This window comes from Gadus macrocephalus, chromosome 6, assembly GCF_031168955.1.
Source record: "Gadus macrocephalus chromosome 6, ASM3116895v1".
In the NCBI taxonomy this organism is placed as follows: Eukaryota; Metazoa; Chordata; class Actinopteri; order Gadiformes; family Gadidae; genus Gadus; species Gadus macrocephalus.
Window position 1 is genome coordinate 21,778,602 of NC_082387.1, and position 18,455 is coordinate 21,797,056.

General features: G+C 45.5%; 2 protein-coding genes across 8 annotated transcripts in view; both read left to right on the forward strand.

The window, feature by feature from the left end:
• The first annotated feature begins 113 nt into the window (after positions 1–113).
• Positions 114–14,846, forward strand: ulk1a (unc-51 like autophagy activating kinase 1a). 2 transcript variants are annotated; one of them, XM_060055012.1, is made up of 27 exons: positions 114–589; positions 674–766; positions 859–900; positions 1,921–1,953; positions 2,042–2,078; positions 3,721–3,894; positions 4,199–4,272; positions 4,370–4,471; positions 5,273–5,331; positions 7,057–7,139; positions 7,232–7,282; positions 7,375–7,475; positions 7,942–8,110; positions 8,203–8,260; positions 8,350–8,394; positions 8,610–8,735; positions 8,990–9,135; positions 10,347–10,471; positions 10,756–10,853; positions 11,058–11,197; positions 11,374–11,484; positions 12,067–12,218; positions 12,452–12,627; positions 12,769–12,887; positions 12,996–13,153; positions 13,420–13,555; positions 13,792–14,846. In XM_060055012.1, the coding sequence occupies exons 1-27, from the start codon at positions 500–502 to the stop codon at positions 13,854–13,856; spliced, it is 2,763 nt and encodes a 920-aa protein (XP_059910995.1). In that variant the 5' UTR covers positions 114–499; the 3' UTR covers positions 13,857–14,846. The 2 variants fall into 2 exon arrangements, with proteins under 2 accessions (XP_059910995.1, XP_059910996.1); XM_060055013.1 differs by having other exon boundaries at positions 574–589; positions 674–773.
• Positions 14,847–15,073: 227 nt separating this feature from the next.
• The window catches only part of ep400 (E1A binding protein p400), a 37,968-nt gene continuing 34,586 nt past the window's right edge, over positions 15,074–18,455 (forward strand). For 5 of the 6 annotated variants that reach the window (XM_060055005.1, XM_060055006.1, XM_060055007.1 and 2 more), the window contains exons 1-4: positions 15,074–15,254; positions 16,669–18,017; positions 18,144–18,245; positions 18,376–18,451. In XM_060055005.1, coding sequence (XP_059910988.1) covers positions 16,701–18,017; positions 18,144–18,245; positions 18,376–18,451 — 1,495 coding nt within the window. In that variant the 5' untranslated portion in view covers positions 15,074–15,254; positions 16,669–16,700. The remainder of the gene's footprint in view (positions 15,255–16,668; positions 18,018–18,143; positions 18,246–18,375; positions 18,452–18,455) is intronic. The other variant, XM_060055008.1, reaches the window with a different exon arrangement.

An 18,455-nucleotide genomic window follows, 5' to 3' on the forward strand; every position in this document is an offset into this window, starting at 1 on the left:
GATATGTTGTGCCTCTGAGCACCCTAGTTGCTTATACAACTTAGTTGCAGAAATGATGACAGCCAGTAGGCCTACGAAACCAAAGCGAGGCGAGTGTTGTCTGCAGCCTCCAGTGCGCATGCGCGCTCTGATATGAATAACTACAGCGGCAGCCGTCCTACAAAGTTAAGACAGTAAAGCTGGATAACGAGTATGCCCTTTGTTGAGTGGTTTTCTGCTGAGACATCATCCAAATCAGGGATGTATTAATTATTGTCAGGGGATTTTAGATATGAGGTCCAGTCAGAGGTAAAAGAAGTTGGCAGACATATTTAGTTGACATAATTCGTCTTTCTCGCCTGCGCAACGCGCATACGCGTCACCACAACGATCTGGATTTAGCTGTGATTAATACATCTTACATCTTTCATCTTAAATGGATGACATGGACATGATTGTGAACGAGAAGATCTCCTGTAAGTCCTGATTGTGTGGAACAGTTTCCGTCCTTCTTTGATCCATGGAGACTGTGGGCAGCTTCGAGTTCAGCAGGAAGGACCTTATCGGTCACGGTGCGTTCGCTGTGGTGTTCAAGGGGAGACATAAAGAGGTACTTCACTTGTTTTCATCTCATCATCTGGTGTTCATACTGGCTGTTTGCTGTTGTTGGTAACATTATGTTTTTCTTTTGAAGAAGCGCGATTGTGAAGTTGCAATAAAGTGCATCAACAAGAAGAATCTGGCCAAATCCCAAGTCCTCCTCGGGAAAGAAATTAAGATCCTGAAGGTATGAGGTATGACGTTGATCACCTCATTAAAATGTGCGTTATGGTTTTATTCCCAATGCTGAAAGTCCCTCTCTCTCTCCCTCGCTCCAAGGAACTCAAACATGAAAACATCGTCGGTCTACTCGACTATCAGGTAGGGTTGGATTTACTTTTCCTTGAACCACACTTAAGTGTATCCCGTTTCCCCGTAGGCCTACTACCAGACATCCGTGTGTTATTCAGTGGGGACGCAAACACAAGCGTGGTTCTATGACATGTGCGAAAACATTGCGCGTCATCATCCGCACGTGTAGGGGAGAGAGCTGGCTCCCTGGTTGTTGTAGTTTTCATGGGAAATCTTTTCCATGTGGGATTTATTTAAAAAGATTCCTCTTTAACATTGTGAAAGTTTACACACGCACTACATTGGGCTTCCGAACACACGCAAATTGGGCTTAGAGATAGAGCAGAGGAGTACTTTGTATCCACAGGGAAATGCAGGACATAGGTGTTGGCCTATCAGAAGGAGTGACAGCTCCAGACAGGATATGTCTCGAAACACCTGTATGTCTGTGTGCCGGTTCTCACCACTCCTAGTGGATGCACTGTGATAAGCCATTTGATCCTCTGTGTCAGCTATATCAAAAGAGATGGCCCTGTGTAGCTCACACCAGGCTGCTGAGACAACAGCTTCCCAAATGACATAGGCCTCAATTGTTGTACCACAATGTGGGGGATGTAACACCTGCCCTGGTAGTATATGAAAGACTTACCCCGTATTAGGCTCAATCGATGCATTTTGATAAAGCATGAAGGTGAATGACTCATTAATCCCAGTATTTGTGAGTATTTCACCTGTCATCAAACCGCCCGTTTCTTAAATCGAATTCAATATTCGGTTTCTCCCCCCTCCCATCCTGTTGTGAGTCATGGAGGGGGGCCAGGTGGGAGACGCTGTGGTCCGAGGGTTTAGTTAGTGTAACATGTCATGTCCTCTGGTGTTGACAGAAGAAAAGATAGATAGTGGATCTGTTACACAGGCCTCTGGGTAAAGCAATTTTGTCTGCACTACCGATAACCCTACACTACCTTCTATATCTCTGTAGGGTCATAGCTTGTAGAAGTGTGTTCAATATATCTCTGTAACAATTGAAAAGTTTATTTTCCCCAACAGGAGATTGGGGGATGTGTTTATCTCGTCATGGAGGTAAGCCACAATCAAAATGAACGTTAACTGTACAGTGAGTGTGCTGGATTCTTGCTTTAACACAGACTTGTTTTCTGTTGTCCTGCAGTACTGCAACGGAGGCGACCTGGCTGAATACCTGCATGGTGAGTTTTCCTACATTCAACCCCATGGTGAGCTCTTTCCTTGACACCTGCACTCCGACCGTAGCGATGTGTGTGGGGAGGGGGGAGGCCACACACCAAGCCCTTCTCCTGACATACACTCCCCCTGACGGACACTAATCCGGACAGACACTCCTCCGTTCACAGCTCGTTACATCGTAATAACAACCTGGTGTCGGGTGTCTGTCATTTTCCTGAGTGTTAAGCCAACAAGTGTGAGGCCGGTGAGTCGTTGCTGGGACGCTACACATTGTTACAAGATAGTTAATCCCTAGTGTAAACATGTAGACTTGCAGGCAATCAATTAGTGTTGTATAGTGTACAATGCATGTGTGTGTGTGTGTATATATATATATATATATATATATATATTACTAATCTTCCAAAGTGTGGTATGACAGCAGTGTTTCATGAAAACTAAATACATCCTGGTTTGAAATGTCCTCCCAATGACTCCATAGGACCCCCTCTACCAGGAGGCCCAACCAAACAGATCTCCAAGTCCAAGCCGCCACACTGGCGTTGGTGGTTCTATATTCAAACACTGTCTAATTCAGGTCTCTACTCTAGCAGGTCTCTGGGAGCATGCCCACCGATTGCGTCCGTGCCAGAAGGCCCACGGTGCTATTTACAGCTCAGGGGCAATGCTCGGAAAAAGTTTAACAATCCTCCCATCTGTCATTCCCTTATCTCCTGCCCTTCAGAGGAAAGAGAACGTCAGTCATAGACACACAGGCTTACATCACATCTTTTCCCCCAGCTGACAGTAACATGTGCTAATCTTCAACCACGTTTAAGAAGTGAGCTCTTCTTCTCCCCTCCTACATTTGTTCTCCTTCGTCTTCCACCATCTTGGATGTAGGCTACTGCCCAAAACGAGCACATGTTGTTAAAGCAGTTAAGTGTGTCTGATGTGCACCTGTTGACAGACAGACAGAGACACACACACACACACACACACACACACACACACACACACACACACACACACACACACACACACACACACACACACACACACACACACACACACACACACACACACATATACTGGACAAGATGAGGCTGAAGGCTGGCTATTTTACCTTTCAACATGTGGTGTTTCTGGTGCCTATAAACGTTTATTAGTTTACATGAATTGTCATTCGGTTTGAGGTAGAGCTGGGCGATTAATCGATTTTTAATCGCAATTCGAATTTATGGTAAATTTTCTATTTTTTAAAAAGAAAATTGATCATTGAAAAAATGGTGGGTGTTAAGAGTTTGGCCAAAGTCTTTGGCAACCAAATTTTACTTTTGTTAATCATTGTTAATCTTCAAATAAAATCCAAACTTCAAATACATTTATATTTGTCATTTAGCTAATTTTTTTTATCATAATCGGTTTGGTTTTAAAAATCTGAGATTTTATTTTTAGGCCAAATCACCCAGCCCTAGTTTGAGGTGAAGATGCAAATCAGGAATTATGACGCGGGAAGAAGACATGGCATGCTCATTGCCATGCAAGTACTATATTCAGATTCCAATGTACCATGAACGTGCTTGTTTTGCCGCATTCAAGGTTGTGAGAAAGTTGTTGGCTCCATCCCATCACCTTCCTCCTGTGTGTTGTGTTTCATGGCAGCTCGGCGTACCCTGAGCGAGGACACCATCCGCGTGTTCCTGCAGCAGATCTCCAGGGCTATGAAGATCCTGCAGAGCAGAGGCATCATCCACCGGGACCTGAAGCCCCAGAACATCCTGCTCTGCTCCCCCCCCGGCCGCCGCATCAGTCCCAGCAACACCTGCCTCAAAATCGGTGAGGGAGGCAAATTTCTTCAACTCTTTATTGACGTCACATTTGGCCAACTGCAGAATAAAGGTACACAAACATCCCAATGCGAGAGAGAGACTGAGGCAGAGACTCTCTTGGGGATGGGGAGAGAGGGTCTTTACCTTTTTTATGTGCTTTCTGGAAATGGGGTTGGGGAAATTGCGAGGACATTAAGTGACCACAATGTCTTTGTCAATTGATCCGCTGTCTTTCGGCACTTGCTGTGACTGTATTACACACTCCCACTCACTCAATCACCTTACCTCCTTTGTCTTCTCTCTCTGTACAGCTGACTTTGGGTTTGCTCGCCATCTCCAGACTAACACGATGGCGGCCACCCTCTGTGGCTCTCCCATGTACATGGTGAGGATCAGAGCCCTTCAGCCCACCTTCCTTGGACATAGTATGTGCCTATATGGACCCCCTGTTCCTGGGCTGTAATCTGTTTGTCTGCCCTCAGGCCCCGGAGGTCATCATGTCCCAGAACTACGATGCCAGGGCTGACCTCTGGAGCATCGGCACAGTAGTGTACCAGTGTCTGACTGGGAAAGCACCCTTCTACGTGAGACACACGCACACACACACACACACACACACACACACACACACACACACACACACACACACACACACACACACACACACACACACACACACACACACACACACACACACACACACACACACACACACACACACACACACACACACACACACACACACACACACACACACCTGTTCTTTTATTTATTATTGTAGCCTGTACATGGCCAAGCTGTGCTTTTACATTTGGCTTCACACATTGTCTCTCTGTTGATTCAATTCAGAAAGTGCAAATATATTCCTATCAACCAGTAAACATCACATGTCTTAATCTGTGACTGATCTGGGCAACTAACTGAGGGGGAACCAATTGATGCTTGTTAGGAAAGAGCCCTTGTTTACAGTATGTGGAAATGGCTGCAGGCCATTTCTTTGGACCCAGCACAAACATGGTTTCACAACCTGTTATGACTGCTAGGGAAAGTAGTACAAAATGTCACCTCGTTTATGTCACAGTATAGCTTCATGCTAACTATCCTATGCCTTGTTTAATTGTTATTTTGTAATGTTTTACTTATTGATTGTCAAGCTGAGAGATGTAAACAGTTGTGAGGTATTGGATTGTGCAACGCCTTTGTTGATGCTGGGGGTATTCATGGCGTGGTTTCCTTGAATACACTTTCGCTGAGAATGACAGAGTTCTGGATACTATTACTGAGCGAGCACACTCGCAGTTTCATTTGGCTTGGCATACTTCTATACCACATTGATCGTGTGTGTGTGTGTGTGTGTGTTTGTGTGTGTGTGTGTGTGTGTGCAGGCCAGCACCCCCCAGGAGCTCCGGCTCTTCTACGAAAGCAACGGGAATCTGCTCCCCAGGTCAGTACCTCCGGGGTCCCGGCCTCATGCTTGTTTTCCCGGGCGCAGGCACCCCCTACATCTGTCCCTGCTCTGAGGCACGGCCATGCCAACTCCCCCCCAACGTGCGCTCACATCGCGTGGGTCTTTTGTCACTCAACGGCAACCCCATGCATTGACAACTCATAAAGCGCCCCATGGACGCACACGAGACAACCTCGATCCCCGTGACCCTGACACTGATTGACTGACTGTAGTTGGCTGTGTTTCTGTTGTTGGTTCCTGAGCCAGACCCAGAGAGTATAGTACTACTACAGTGTGGTGGGCTCCTGCACGACTTTTTTCATTGTCTTCCAGTGAAAGCTGATTGCATAGACTGCGCTGTTCACTAAGTGTAGCCTGAGGTATTTCCTCTTCACACTTGGATAGATTATTAGATGAGCGCCTGACAGACACAATGAACGCCTCAGCTTTGATGTTTTCCTACCACAGACTTGGAACGTGTCCAGGGCTGATGTGTACATGTGGGCTCTGTTCCCAAGGGCTTTGCTCGCAACCAGGGTCATCTGTTGCAAAGATGAAGCCTTTGATGTGTGTGTGTGTGTGTGTGTGTGTGTGTGTGTGTGTGTGTGTGTGTGTGTGTGTGTGTGTGTGTGTGTGTGTGCGTGCGCGTGCGCGTGCGTGCATGCTCGGTGAGGTCATGAAGGTTGTGGTTTTCTTGTTGTTCTATTTTTAACTTCTCTGAGCTGCGATCACTTTCCACCTGACCCACATAGCTTAGCACAGACATAAACAGATGGCATAGGAACACACACACACACACACACACACACACACAGCACCAGTTATAGGCGTGATGGGATGGTAATAAATCTGTTATGCGTCATTCTCATCGATTTCTCTCAATAAACCAAAAATATGCAGAAAATGATTTTCTTCTGAAATTGTATAAATCCTCAGCAGGGTTTAATAATATACTTGAAATATAAAACATAGTGCACACTAGCAAGAGACTGGAACCAGCAGAAAAACACATGTATGTATTCATACCTAAAGCTGAACACGCTGTGTTTTTCAGGATGCCCTCGATGGTTGTTAGATACCTCCTGGTTTGGTTCTTTCCCGTACTGTCGAGCCAGCTGATTCAGCCACTGCAGGAAATACCTGCTGCTAGGCCTATCCTGAGCAAGACGCCTCGCTAATCCCTGGCTGCTCCAGCGGTGCCACGTCCCAGCCTGCCAACTCTCTTGGCAGACTGGCGCCCTTTGAAGAATTAGAAGAACATGATTCCCTTTGTTGCTAGTTTCTCTTGTGTATGGTCCGTAATGTTACACTACATACTTGTGTATGCTCCATAACATTATACAACATACTTGTATATGCTCCATAGCTTTACAATACATACTTGTGCATGTAGTTATTCTAAGTACCTTTACAAATTGATTCTAAATAAATGCTTAGCCTAGTAAAGTGTATTGAGTTTTCGACTTCCAGCCAAAAGATACTGGGTTTGATCCCATCGTCTGTAAGCCTCCATGAGCAAGATGCCCAACCTCCCCACCTGCCCCTCATGACCTTTATCTGACTTCACTGTAAGCCTCCTAAAAGCATGAAGCATGGCTGTCATAACAGTTGGAGTCGGCCAAACTACGGCACCCATTACCCAGCAGGTTTTTCGTGTTTGCGTTGAATATTAACATTGTTAAAGGGTTGAGCTAAGCAGAAAGTCTGCTTGTTTCACCTCAGTATCCCACGGGAGACCTCCGTCCACCTCCGCCATCTGCTCCTCGGCCTCCTGCAGAGGAACCACAAGGATCGGATGACCTTCGGTAAGCCCCCTGAGACCCCACGCCTCCTAATCACTGAGTCACGTTTTCAACACTCCTCATCCTGACGTATTCCTGACATCTTCTCCCCGCAGACGAGTTCTTCAGCCACCCCTTCCTGGAATCAAGTCAAACTCCAAAGAAATGTGTGTAGGCTTCGAGATTGACGCATGGAATAAGGGGGACTCTGAGGCAGCCGCTGCCGTTCAGATCCATAACGGGTTCTGTCTCATTCTAGCTTCTCCGGTTCCCATGATCCCGTCCTACCCCAGCTTTGGGTCTGGTTCTGCTAGCTCTTCCAGCGGCTCCTCCATCTCCAACCAGCCCTCCCCTCAATATGTAAGTGTTTTTATGTATGTGTGGTTCAGAGTTCACCTAGACTCTGCATGGCCTTCCCCCCTTAACCCCCCCCCCCCCCAACACCCGTCTTATGCACTTATTGTATGTTGTATGTCCTTGCACTTTAAAATAGTACTTAGCATCCTGTAGCATCTTATCCTAGCTTTCTTTGTTGTATACAGGGAATGGGTTAACCTTGCGATTGTTCGTGCTTGGCACTTCAAAGAACATCCTTACTGTACCGACAGCGATATATTGTTGTTTCTCTTTCGTCTTCAAAGTGTACTTATTGTTAGTCACTTTGGATAAAAGCGTCTGCTAAATGCCCTGAATGAAAGATGGTGTCTGTAAAAATAACCTTCAATCTGGTCAAATGTTGATACTACACTGTTTTATCGGCCCCTGTTAACTTCATCGGCCTATTGACCAAGTGTTCCTCTTGCCTCGTTCTCCTGCTGCTCTTCAGCATTCCGATGAGGAGATGACTCCACCTCAGCACAAAACCCGGAACAAGCATCGGCCCCCGGCCCACAGGGCAGTGGACCACCCTCGGCCAATGGCGCCCCCCCTTCAGGGCAGGAAGGACGACTCATCCTACGGGGAGGACTATGTTATGGTGCCGGCCCAGTTTCCCAGTAAGAAAGGATTTCTGCACAAGACATGACTATATACAGTGTGTTCTCAGTAGTTGCATATTAAACTTCCCTCGGTGCCTTTACCTTCCAAGGTGAATCCACTGAAGTGGGAGATGGTTCCCCCTATGAGGGCTGCCTCATATACAGGGGGTAGGTCATACACAAGTAGACATACTTATAATATAGTAGTAATAGGATGTATGGATTTCATTATTTATTATATTTTCATTTTTTAACAGGACTTCCCCCTCTTCATCGCCGCAGTCTCCAGCTAAACCCACCAGGTAAAACTATGATAGATGGATGGATGTTTGAGATTAATCTGGTAGGAGTGGGGTAAAGACGTTATGCTCACTGGGGATGAGCTGTACATATTTTAATTCGGTAACCTTTGAAAAATGTGGTTAAAAAAAAAATTGAATTATTTTTCCTCTCGTACATTTCTCTATCCTGTATCTCCTCACTCTTGCCTCTCGGTTCTCTCTCTCGCTCTGTGTAGCAGGACTGTGGGGTTTAACTGCAGCAACTACCAGCAGTCAGTGGCCGTTCCCGTCCCCACTCAGATCCACAACTACCAGCGCATGGAGCAAAACCTCCAGCCTGCGGGCCTACATGGATCCACGAGGTATAAACTGCCCACAACGTACACAAGTTTTTGGGGGAATTCTTCGGAAAACACTCTTTTCTGGTACCCTGGTAACATTCCTCTGGCAAACGACTGCACGCTAGAAGCCATACCAATTTAACCCTTTAGGAGCCTTGTGTTCATCGATGGACTGTGAGAGGAAGCACCGTCCAACTCTCCGCCATCCTTAAGAGTCAGACGTTGTTGCCTTATCTCAACAGGGATGTAACTGGAAGCTTGTGTGTATGTTTCAGGGCTATGCTCTGTGCTGGGGGCAGCAGCAGACTCTCCACAGGAGAGTGCAGGTCTGGCGGGGCTCAGCCACGTCGAGGCTCCCCACTGTCCTCCTCCCCGCGGCTCCAGGCTGGAGCCGCTTCACCTGGTCGCTTTTCTACACAAGGTCGCTGGCATCCACCACTGTTCCCCACTTCACCTATCAATGCCGTTTAGGAGAGCTTTCCCTCAGTTTGGCTGTTAAAGAGCCAGCTGGTTTTTGAAAGGTTACTCTGCTATTGCATATTAGGCGTAACATATGTCCACTAGGGATGAGTCGGTCGCGACCGATTCGTTCACAACGAACGAATCCCGAACGTGAACGACAAGAACTGGTTCCCTAAAACAAGAAGAACTGGTTCTTTGATTCTTTTTTTTTTAACATATACCAAAAATATGGTCACGTAAATAAAATATACAAACGAACAGAGCTTCGTCTCCCCGCGACTTATATTGATTGAGTCTACAACGTTCTCAAAGATTCAGCCAATGAGAGGTAGCAATGGTGTTGCGATGGCACCTGGGTAAACCAATGACAAGGCGGTACCGTCGAATATGCCCGCTTTCTCTGTCTGACGTATCTTGGGTCATACCATTCGACGTGGGGCCACTCATATATCCCCCTACATTTTTTTCGAAAATAGACTTGACTGTTTATTGGATAAACGCATTTCCCAATCTTTGCTCCATTCTACGTCAATTTAAGAACAAACAAAGAAATTAAACTGCAGTTCGTATTTTTTATTTATGACCATGAAAGTTCTGTAATGCCTGAAAAATGAAGAATTAAATGTAAAGTAAAATAAAATTATAAATGTAAAACCATGAATGAAATATAGAGAGTAAGCAAGTGGTATGAATATTGGTGGGGCGTTCGGTTATGATATATATAGTATATCTTCTCGATTTTCACGGGGGTTAGAGCCTAGAAGTCGTTTAAATTATGCTCACGGCCGTCTCGCGGGGGGGGGGGGGGGGGGGGCAGACACCAAATGACGTAATCTGACGTAGCGAACGAATCAAAACAAACGAATGAAACAAACGAATCGTTATAGTGAACTGAACTGAAAGAACTAGTTCCCGGAAAATAATCATTTTGCCCATCCCTAATGTCCACTTTGCAGTCATTGACTCTCATATTACAGCAGTCAGGCTGGGCGTCAACAAATTATAAATATTTAAGCTTTATCTTTCATCCATTCTGCTGTACTTCAATACAGCATGTTGGCTCAATTACAATCGCCCCTGGGTAGCATCTGGTCTGCTTCATGCAGTGGACAGGATAGTCCTGATACTGGTCTTTCTGAACCCTCTGTCTGTGTCTTGTCCCTTTTGTAGTAGGGTGCTCCCCCGGGACCCCAGAGCAGGCCTGCCCTCTGAGCTCCAGGACGCCAGCTGACCCCAGACCCCAGTACAGCCTCCCCTGCAGGGATATCAACACGGCGGCCCCCCAGAGCCTCAAGGTTGGCTTTGAATGATGATGTTAAATCAAATGTTACGGTTATCATTGAAAAGAATCAAAGATAATATTTGAGATATTTGATCAGATATTTCAGTTAAAAAGTTGAACGTTCTCCCCCTGGATTTCCCGATGTTGACCTGTATCGTTGTTGACCAATCCCGTGTGTCAGATTCACTGTTTGTTTGTATATATTTTTATTTATCGTGTGGATAATGACAGACTTTGCCTGATTTCATTTGTATTAACAATTATCCAATACTTGCACCACTATCCATTACAAACCAGGTATGGACGGCTCCGAACCTGCCAACCCATGGCCCCTCTTCCACCCCTCGGACAAAGCCAGCATGGCCGCAGGAGAACACCAACAGCCCCTTAAAGCGGTAAAACAATCCTTCATGCAACTCCAACCAGCACTGAATTGGAGGCTGCCTTTTGAATCAAGCAATTAATTAATTAGTTGTTGTTGTATTTAATAATCGCCTTAATCTCTGGCCCGCGGTGTTATGCAAATGCTGTTGTTTGATTCATCATTACAGCATAAACACTGTTGTCTGATTAGTCATGGAGTTGTTTTGGGTGCCCAGGTCATGGAGTACAGGCAGGATATCTGATATGCTGCTGAAGGCTGCCTTTGGAACTCAGCTCCTGCAGGGAGAGCTTCACGACAGCCCGCTTTCTGAGAAGAGCGTTGACATAGCAGGGACCAGGGATAAGGCTGTTGCAGGTATGGGGGGTTTGAGAAATGTATTGGGTCCTCAAGGGAGTCGATTAGTTAAGTAATGCTATTTGAGATAATGTGAGTCTTGGCAAGAGGTCTCTGTGCTTGTTAAGTAAGTCAGGCCAGGTCAAATTCTTGGCCACCTGTGATCATTCAGCCCTCGACGTTTCCCTGTCCCACAGCCTCACCTAGTGGGTGTCTGAGAACTGCAGGAGGGCTGTCAGTCAGTCCTGCGGTTGTGGCGTTTGCTGACTCTCCATCCATAGGAAACACCCCTCCTCGGATATTCTCTGGTACAGTTCTTCACCACAGCTTGATGGCTCACAATAAAGACTATTATTACTATGATTATACTGTTCACATTTCCACGTCAACAGTTTTGGTGTCATTAAATGTCTGGAACCGATATTTTCACTTGTTTCAAAGATAAGGCAGCATAATGATCACAAGTTAATTTCCTTTGACCAATAGTGATCTAATAAATGAATTTATTAACCTTTTACTTTCTGATAAAAAAATATCTGATAAAAACAGTAACCCCCGGCATTAATGACACACATTTCTTTATGGAAGTGGTTATTGTTAGATTAATATAGGAGGAATAGTCATTTGTTTTTAAGTTGGTTTGAGATCAGTTATTATATTCAAACTCCATGTAAAATGCTGGATTTACCTTATGTGTGATGTATTCATCTAAATAACATGAACACTTCTCTAAATATATTGATAGATACATCTTTGTTTGAGTAATCTACCAATTATTTTTTTATTTCGCCTTTTCTCTGTGTCTCTAAAATAAAGGTATTGCTTCTGTGAATAATTTCTGTTAAAGAGTGCACGGGTTGGACTGACCCTGTCTGTATTCTCCACTCCAGAAAGCCCCAGCTTCATGAGTACAGCCTGGCTCTTCGGCAGCCATCTTCACAGGAGAGCCCACCGAGAAAGTGACGTTGAGGTCATGGACGGGGTCCAAGAGAGCACCCTGGATTTCCACCCTCCTGAGCTCCCAGACGACACGCTGATGGAGGTAAGTACACATATAAACAGACCCTCAGTGGAGTTCGAGATTCATTGTGGATCTGTTGAAGCCATGGGTCGGTGGGGCTAATAAATTACGATGAGATAAGAGGATTATTTTGATCCCAGATGGGAAATGAACAATAGTATAATAAAAGGAGATCAAATATAAAAGATTATAAAAGAAGCTTCTTAGGGTGTTTTAAGTGCTGACTATAGTCTTTCTAACCCCTACAACCACAGCAGGCACATACAAATGCTCTAATGGAGCTCCGCTTCACACTGGCCTTTGTCCACTGTGTAATGGAGGTGGCATTCTCCAAAGACCAAGTCCTGGAGGCCAGCAGCAGCCCTGACGTATCCTTCCTGCAGCAAAGCCTGGTGACGGATCAGATCAGTCTCCTCAGCAGAGAGTGGAGGTCAGTGAGTGGGGTCAGCCTTTTGCTCTGTTCTGTGTACGGCCTGGCCTGACCAACCTAGGCACACGCAAACTGTACACACAACACATGTTATTTTTGATCATGTATGGTTTGGCCTTTACCCTCTTGGATATCCTACAGCCACGCAGAGCAGCTGCTGTTGTACATGAAGTGTGAGGAGTTCCTGTCCTCCGCACTGCGCGCCGCTAAAGAGGACATCAAAGAAGGCCGCCTACTGCCCTCTGTCACTGTGAAGCAGCGTAAGGGCAGCGTTCTCTGACGTGCCTGTTCACCACACTTTGAGTTCAGGGATTGGGTGTAAGATGCAGCTTGTAAGAATGGTCACTGAGGATGTCTCTCTGGTGCAGTGATCAGGAAACTGAACGAGTTGTACAAGGCCTGCGTGACGTATTGCCGCTCGCTCAACGACCGGCTGCAGAGCTTTCTGCAGGACAAGCAGAGACTGATGGACCGCTTCAATGGCATCGTAGCAGAGAAACTTATTTACAACCACGCAGTGCAAATGGTAAGGCTCCAATTCAATGACAGGTAGAGGCACTCACTGTATTGTAAGACTTTGGATAAGGTCAAAGTGCCCACCAAAGGGCATATATTACATTATAATTATTTGTTACGTTCGATTCAGTGTGTGTGTGTGTGTGTGTGTGTGTGTGTGTGTGTGTGTGTGTGTGTGTGTGTGTGTGTGTGTGTGTGTGTGTGTGTGTGTGTGTGTGTGTGTGTGTGTGTGTGTGTGTGTGTGTGTGTGTGCCTATACGTTTCTATGGTATCCAGGTGCAGTCCGCGGCCCTGGATGAGATGTTCCACTGTAGCACGGCATCCATCCAGCGGTACCATAAGGGCCTCCTGCTGATGGAGGGCCTGTCCCGTGTTGTCACGGAGAAACGCGACGCTGAGAGCGTTGACAAATGTAAGTGCTTTATTTTCCAAGACTAAACGCCGAGCAACCAGATGCTTGAGTTGTAAAAAAAAAAGTGTGTTGTTGGTATAAAGAAGTTGTATATGGTTGTTTTAGTGATACTTCTATTCTGATCCATGCAATATTTAATCATTATTTTTGTCTCTGTCTCTATTTCTCTCTCTCTGTCTCTGTCTCTGTCTCTGTGTGTGTGTGTTTCTCTCTCTATCTCTGTCTTGCTACTTCAGGTAAGCAGTGCATCGAGCGACGTCTTGCTTCTCTCCACAGCTTACAGCATGCTAGCTATCTTTAGTGGTGACAACAAGGCCTTCGTTCTTCCGTCACCCATCTGGCTAAGAGGCAGATGAGCACCAGACTGTTGATACACAAAAGCACTTTGATGTCCCGCACACAGGGGAAACGACCACTTAAGCTTCAGCTCGTCCATTGGCGCCCAGCCTGACTGTTGGGCATCTTGAAAATGACTGTTTTAGCACATCTACAGAGACGCAACGTGTTAAGTTCCCATTGTATACGCTCTGGGCTGACCGAATTTTTTTCCGGCTTAAAAATTGTGTTTGTTTTTGTACAACATTTTGCACAGAGAATAATTACAGCCAGCAATGTGTTTTAATGATTTGTTTTATTACTTGAAAAATGCCTTAAACAGTGGTTGGTTTTGCGTGTATTGAACTTTATGAAGTACTGTATTGATCTACGAGCAAATAAGAGTCTGATTATTCAGACCAAATATTGCCAAGGTGTAGCCAAGCTACTCATACAGTGCTTAACTGGTTTATGTTTCTTTCTATAACAAGTGATAAGATGCAATAGGAAAATGAAAGTGTAAAAACATGTAGTTGTTCATCTGCAAGGTTCTGAGAATTATAAGGCTTGGCTTTTATTACCATGAAAGTAATGCTGTATTTTGGCAAAATAGGATGTCTGGTTACCCTACGTACGGGAAACCTGTTTGATTCCTACCTGTTTCACTGTTTAATAGCGGCCCAAATTGGTGGGCGCCATCCTGGTTATTTCTCTGCGTGAGAAATACGAAGTGTGGGGTGTGAGCGTGTGCATGGGTTGAATTGCGTGTGTCTCACGCTGAAGGCGTGAGACTTGAGAGCCCTGATTACAACAATGCATGGTAATTGGTGTTGGAGTGTTTTTGAAGTTAGTGTTGTGTGTTTTATGAATGACATATTCAACAGAAATATCTACATCTTTGCTGCCATTTGTCCAATTAATGTATAATTTGGATACATAAGAATATGTATAATGTCATTAAAGGAAATACACCTCAGATCTGTTTTCCATTTTTTTCTAATGTCAAAATAAATGGTGGAAACAGCAACAGATAACTTATTGCTCAATACTAAAGAACTTTATGTCAGAACTTTCGTACTGATATAATCCACACATTAACACTGAGAAATGTTCGCTGTCTACCTTTTGTTTCATTATTTAATCCTAACCACAACCTATTTGTTTGATTCACATTCGACAGCGTCCTGAGGTTCCTCTCTAAAGGAGCACTTCCGGGTCACAGAAAGGTGGCCGCCATCGCCATGTTTCTGAATGAGATAAGCTCACAACATTGTCATTAGCAATATCGATATTTAATTTTAGCGTTATAATCTTTAGTCATAGCTTGAGATTTTCGCAAACATGACTTGGGATTGATAAAGACGATTGTAAAGCTCAATTCGCAGTAAGTTACCTCATGTTGTTAAACAAATAAGCATTCAGAGGTGGGCGGTTAGCATGAACAAGCTAGCAATGCTAGCTAGCATGCTACCCGTTTCTAGTTGAGGTATTATTCTGAATGTGACACATAATATAATATACACGTGTCCGTTGGGTGTCAGGATAGACCATATGTTCTTAGTTCATCCATTTAAAGACTTGGTGAACTCTTTGTGTACATGTATACCTGCTTAATAAAATACAGCGGCTCAATATTGTGCAGAGTCCTTAGCCTGAACGTCGTAAACAAAGATCGTTCAGATTGGATCCCGTCTCGCCTATACTGTCATTTAAAGACCAATCTGGTGTCAGTTTAATTACTATTATGGCTTGATACGATTGTTATCTTTATTTCTAACAGCGTGAGTAATAACTTGCTGGCTGGACGATGTGGAAGTCGTGTTTGATCGAAATTATCGTCTTCAGTCACTAGACAAAGCCATGGCTCCTGTCTACATAAAGACAATTATCTGGTGTTTATTTAGTATTAACAACTATTTCCTCAATTGTAATGTGGCAATCGGGTTAATATTAACAATATGACATGGAGCGTATTACTGGGTGCATAAATTGATGGTCATTCGATTAATTACAATAAATTGTAATTATTGTATCTTATGTGGGCACATTTATCAAATAACAGTAACGCCAGGCTTCCAGAAATACTAATTTAAATCGAATATTACGGTTTCAAAATGTATTTCGAAAGAATCAAGCAAATACCGGCACAGAATATGTTTTGTCTTTCCACTATTTACAATTGATGTGCCCTATACCTGAAGGACAACATCGACAAAACGATTCCACATTAAGGTCCCCCACGAATTTAGTTATTTTGTCTTGATCAAGGGGGTGTTAGCTTTTTCCATGATTTCTCCCTTCTACATTTCTTTGTATAATACAAATATCAGTGTGGGTTTATGGACATCCTGTTTCTTGACAGCTCTGTTTAGTTTGTGTGTTTGAGAATTAATACATATTTATTGACCTTTCCTTATGATGTGAGATAATATTATTGTACATGGACAACATGGTAATGATATGTGATCTGTTCTTAGTTGGTATTTTATTCACACAGACCACAATAAAGATAATTCAAAGTACACAAATCGAAAGAGTTTTAGGTTATTCTTAAGAGATGTTTGAATTAACTCACAATCTAATCATGCCTGTTAATCTAATGTAAATTATTGGTTGGGTAAAATCAAGCTTTGCGACAATAAAACAATACATGGGTAAATCATGGTTGACCATGTCTTGTTTTGTCTTCCTACTCCAGCCTGCCAGTCCCCACCCAGGCAATTTAAAACGGGGCACTGGTGGTTATCATCCTCACTGTTCCTGATCATAACGATGACCTATTCCATGTTTCTCCATAGATCGCAATTAGTCACAGTAAAAGTGTTGCGCAATGCACCATGGAAGTGGACAACAAAATGTGCAACGCCAGCTCCAGAGAGCCAAGTCCGTCAGTGGGACCGAAGCAGAAGAGCAGCAGCAGCAGCAGCCCACCACGGCTGCTGTTACCCAGCAGCAAGCTGCCATCAACCACCCTCAATCCCCTTTGACCACGTTCACCTCTGCGGCCAGCCCCTCAGCGCCCCAGTCCCCCAACTACCAGATCATCATGAGCCGCAGCCCCGTCACGGGCCAGAACATGAACATCACCTTACAGAACATGGGTCAGATGGTGGGTGGTAACCAGCAGATAACCCTGACCCCGCTCCCCATCCAGAACCCAGCATCACCGGGCTTCCAGCATGCTACGCAGCAGTGGAGGTTTGAGCACGCCCCGTCCTACCTACAGGTCACTTCCCCCCTGCCCCAACCCATCCAGCCCCAGAGCCCCACGCAGCACAGCCCTGTCCCTCTGCAGGGAATAGCACGGCCTGGGGCCCCCACCACAGCGCTGGGGGTGTGTGGACAGAGTCCGACGAGGTTCGTCGATGCTGGTATGTTGGTCCGCTTGGGAAGTCCTCCTGCGAGCAGCCACTTTGTTTACCAGGATGGGACAGGAATTGCCCAGATAACATCGGCCACTACCGGACAGGTTCAGCTGGCGTCCCCAGGAGCACCGGGAAGCATCAGGGAGCGGCGGCTTTCCCAGCCCCACTCTCAGACCGGAGGCACCATCCACCACCATGGACCTCAAAGCCCGGTGGCCACTGGCACCGCTCTCCCCAACCTGGGTAGCCCCGGCCACATCACCACCTCCAACCTGCCACCGCAGATCAGCAGCATCATCCAAGGCCAGTTGGCACGGCCATTATTTGAGAAGAACGCACAAAGTATGGTCACAGGCATGGGGGTACCGGGCACAGGGTCGTTCACGGTGCCGTCCTCCATTCCTACCTCAAGCCCGGCCCTCATCAGCCCTACTCAAGGCCTCCCTAACCAGTCACTCACCCCCACCACCAGTGTGACCATGGGCATGAAGAAGCAGACACCCAAGAAGCTAGAGGAGATCGCCCCCTCCAACCCGGAGGTCGCCCACTTGAGGAAACAGTGCCTTGAGCACCACAGCAAGAAGATGGAGAGCCTGAAGGAAGTCTTCAAGGAGTACCTGATAGAGCTGTTCTTCCTTCAGCACCTCCAGGGGAACATGATGGACTACCTGGCCTTCAAGAAGAAGCCCTGTGTTCCGCTCTACACGTACTTGAGGCAGAACGACTTGGACCTTGACGATGAGGAAGAGGATGAAGAACAATCTGAGGTCATTAATGATGAGGTATTTAAGTGGTGATTAATCAATGGGGAGAAGGTTGAATCTAATTGTTTCAGATAATTTGGTTGTAATATATCATGTAAGTTATATTACTGGATGTAAGGCCACTTTAAACTTGGGTTCTTTCAGGTGAAGGTTGGAACTGGGAAAGATGGCCAGGCAGTAACGCCAGTTGCCATAGCAACACAGCTTCCAGCAAATGTCTCTGCAGCTTTTCCCACCCAGTTTCAGGTAACGGTTGCAATTCTTGTCTTGACAGCCTTTGACAGAATTTGAACCTGTTGGTTTACAATCATTGATCAATCTTAAGTTGTTTTTATTTGAGTCATTTCGATAAGGTTCCTCACTGTGTCCTTCGCAGGCTCACGCAGGGCCAGGTGGCTCCAACCCAGGCGACATGGATGCCTTTAAGAGGCAGCAGGCTATGGTCCAAGCAGGTAG

What these genes read in the sequence shown, in the direction of transcription:
- ulk1a (XM_060055012.1), top strand. Translation starts at nt 500, where the DNA reads ATGGAGACTGTGGGCAGCTTCGAGTTCAGCAGGAAGGACCTTATCGGT. An exon ending in CAAGGATCGGATGACCTTCG is followed by an intron (nt 7,140 to 7,231) that starts GTAAGCCCCCTG and finishes TTCTCCCCGCAG; the next exon opens with ACGAGTTCTTCAGCCACCCC. An exon ending in GGTGCCGGCCCAGTTTCCCA is followed by an intron (nt 8,111 to 8,202) that starts GTAAGAAAGGAT and finishes TTACCTTCCAAG; the next exon opens with GTGAATCCACTGAAGTGGGA.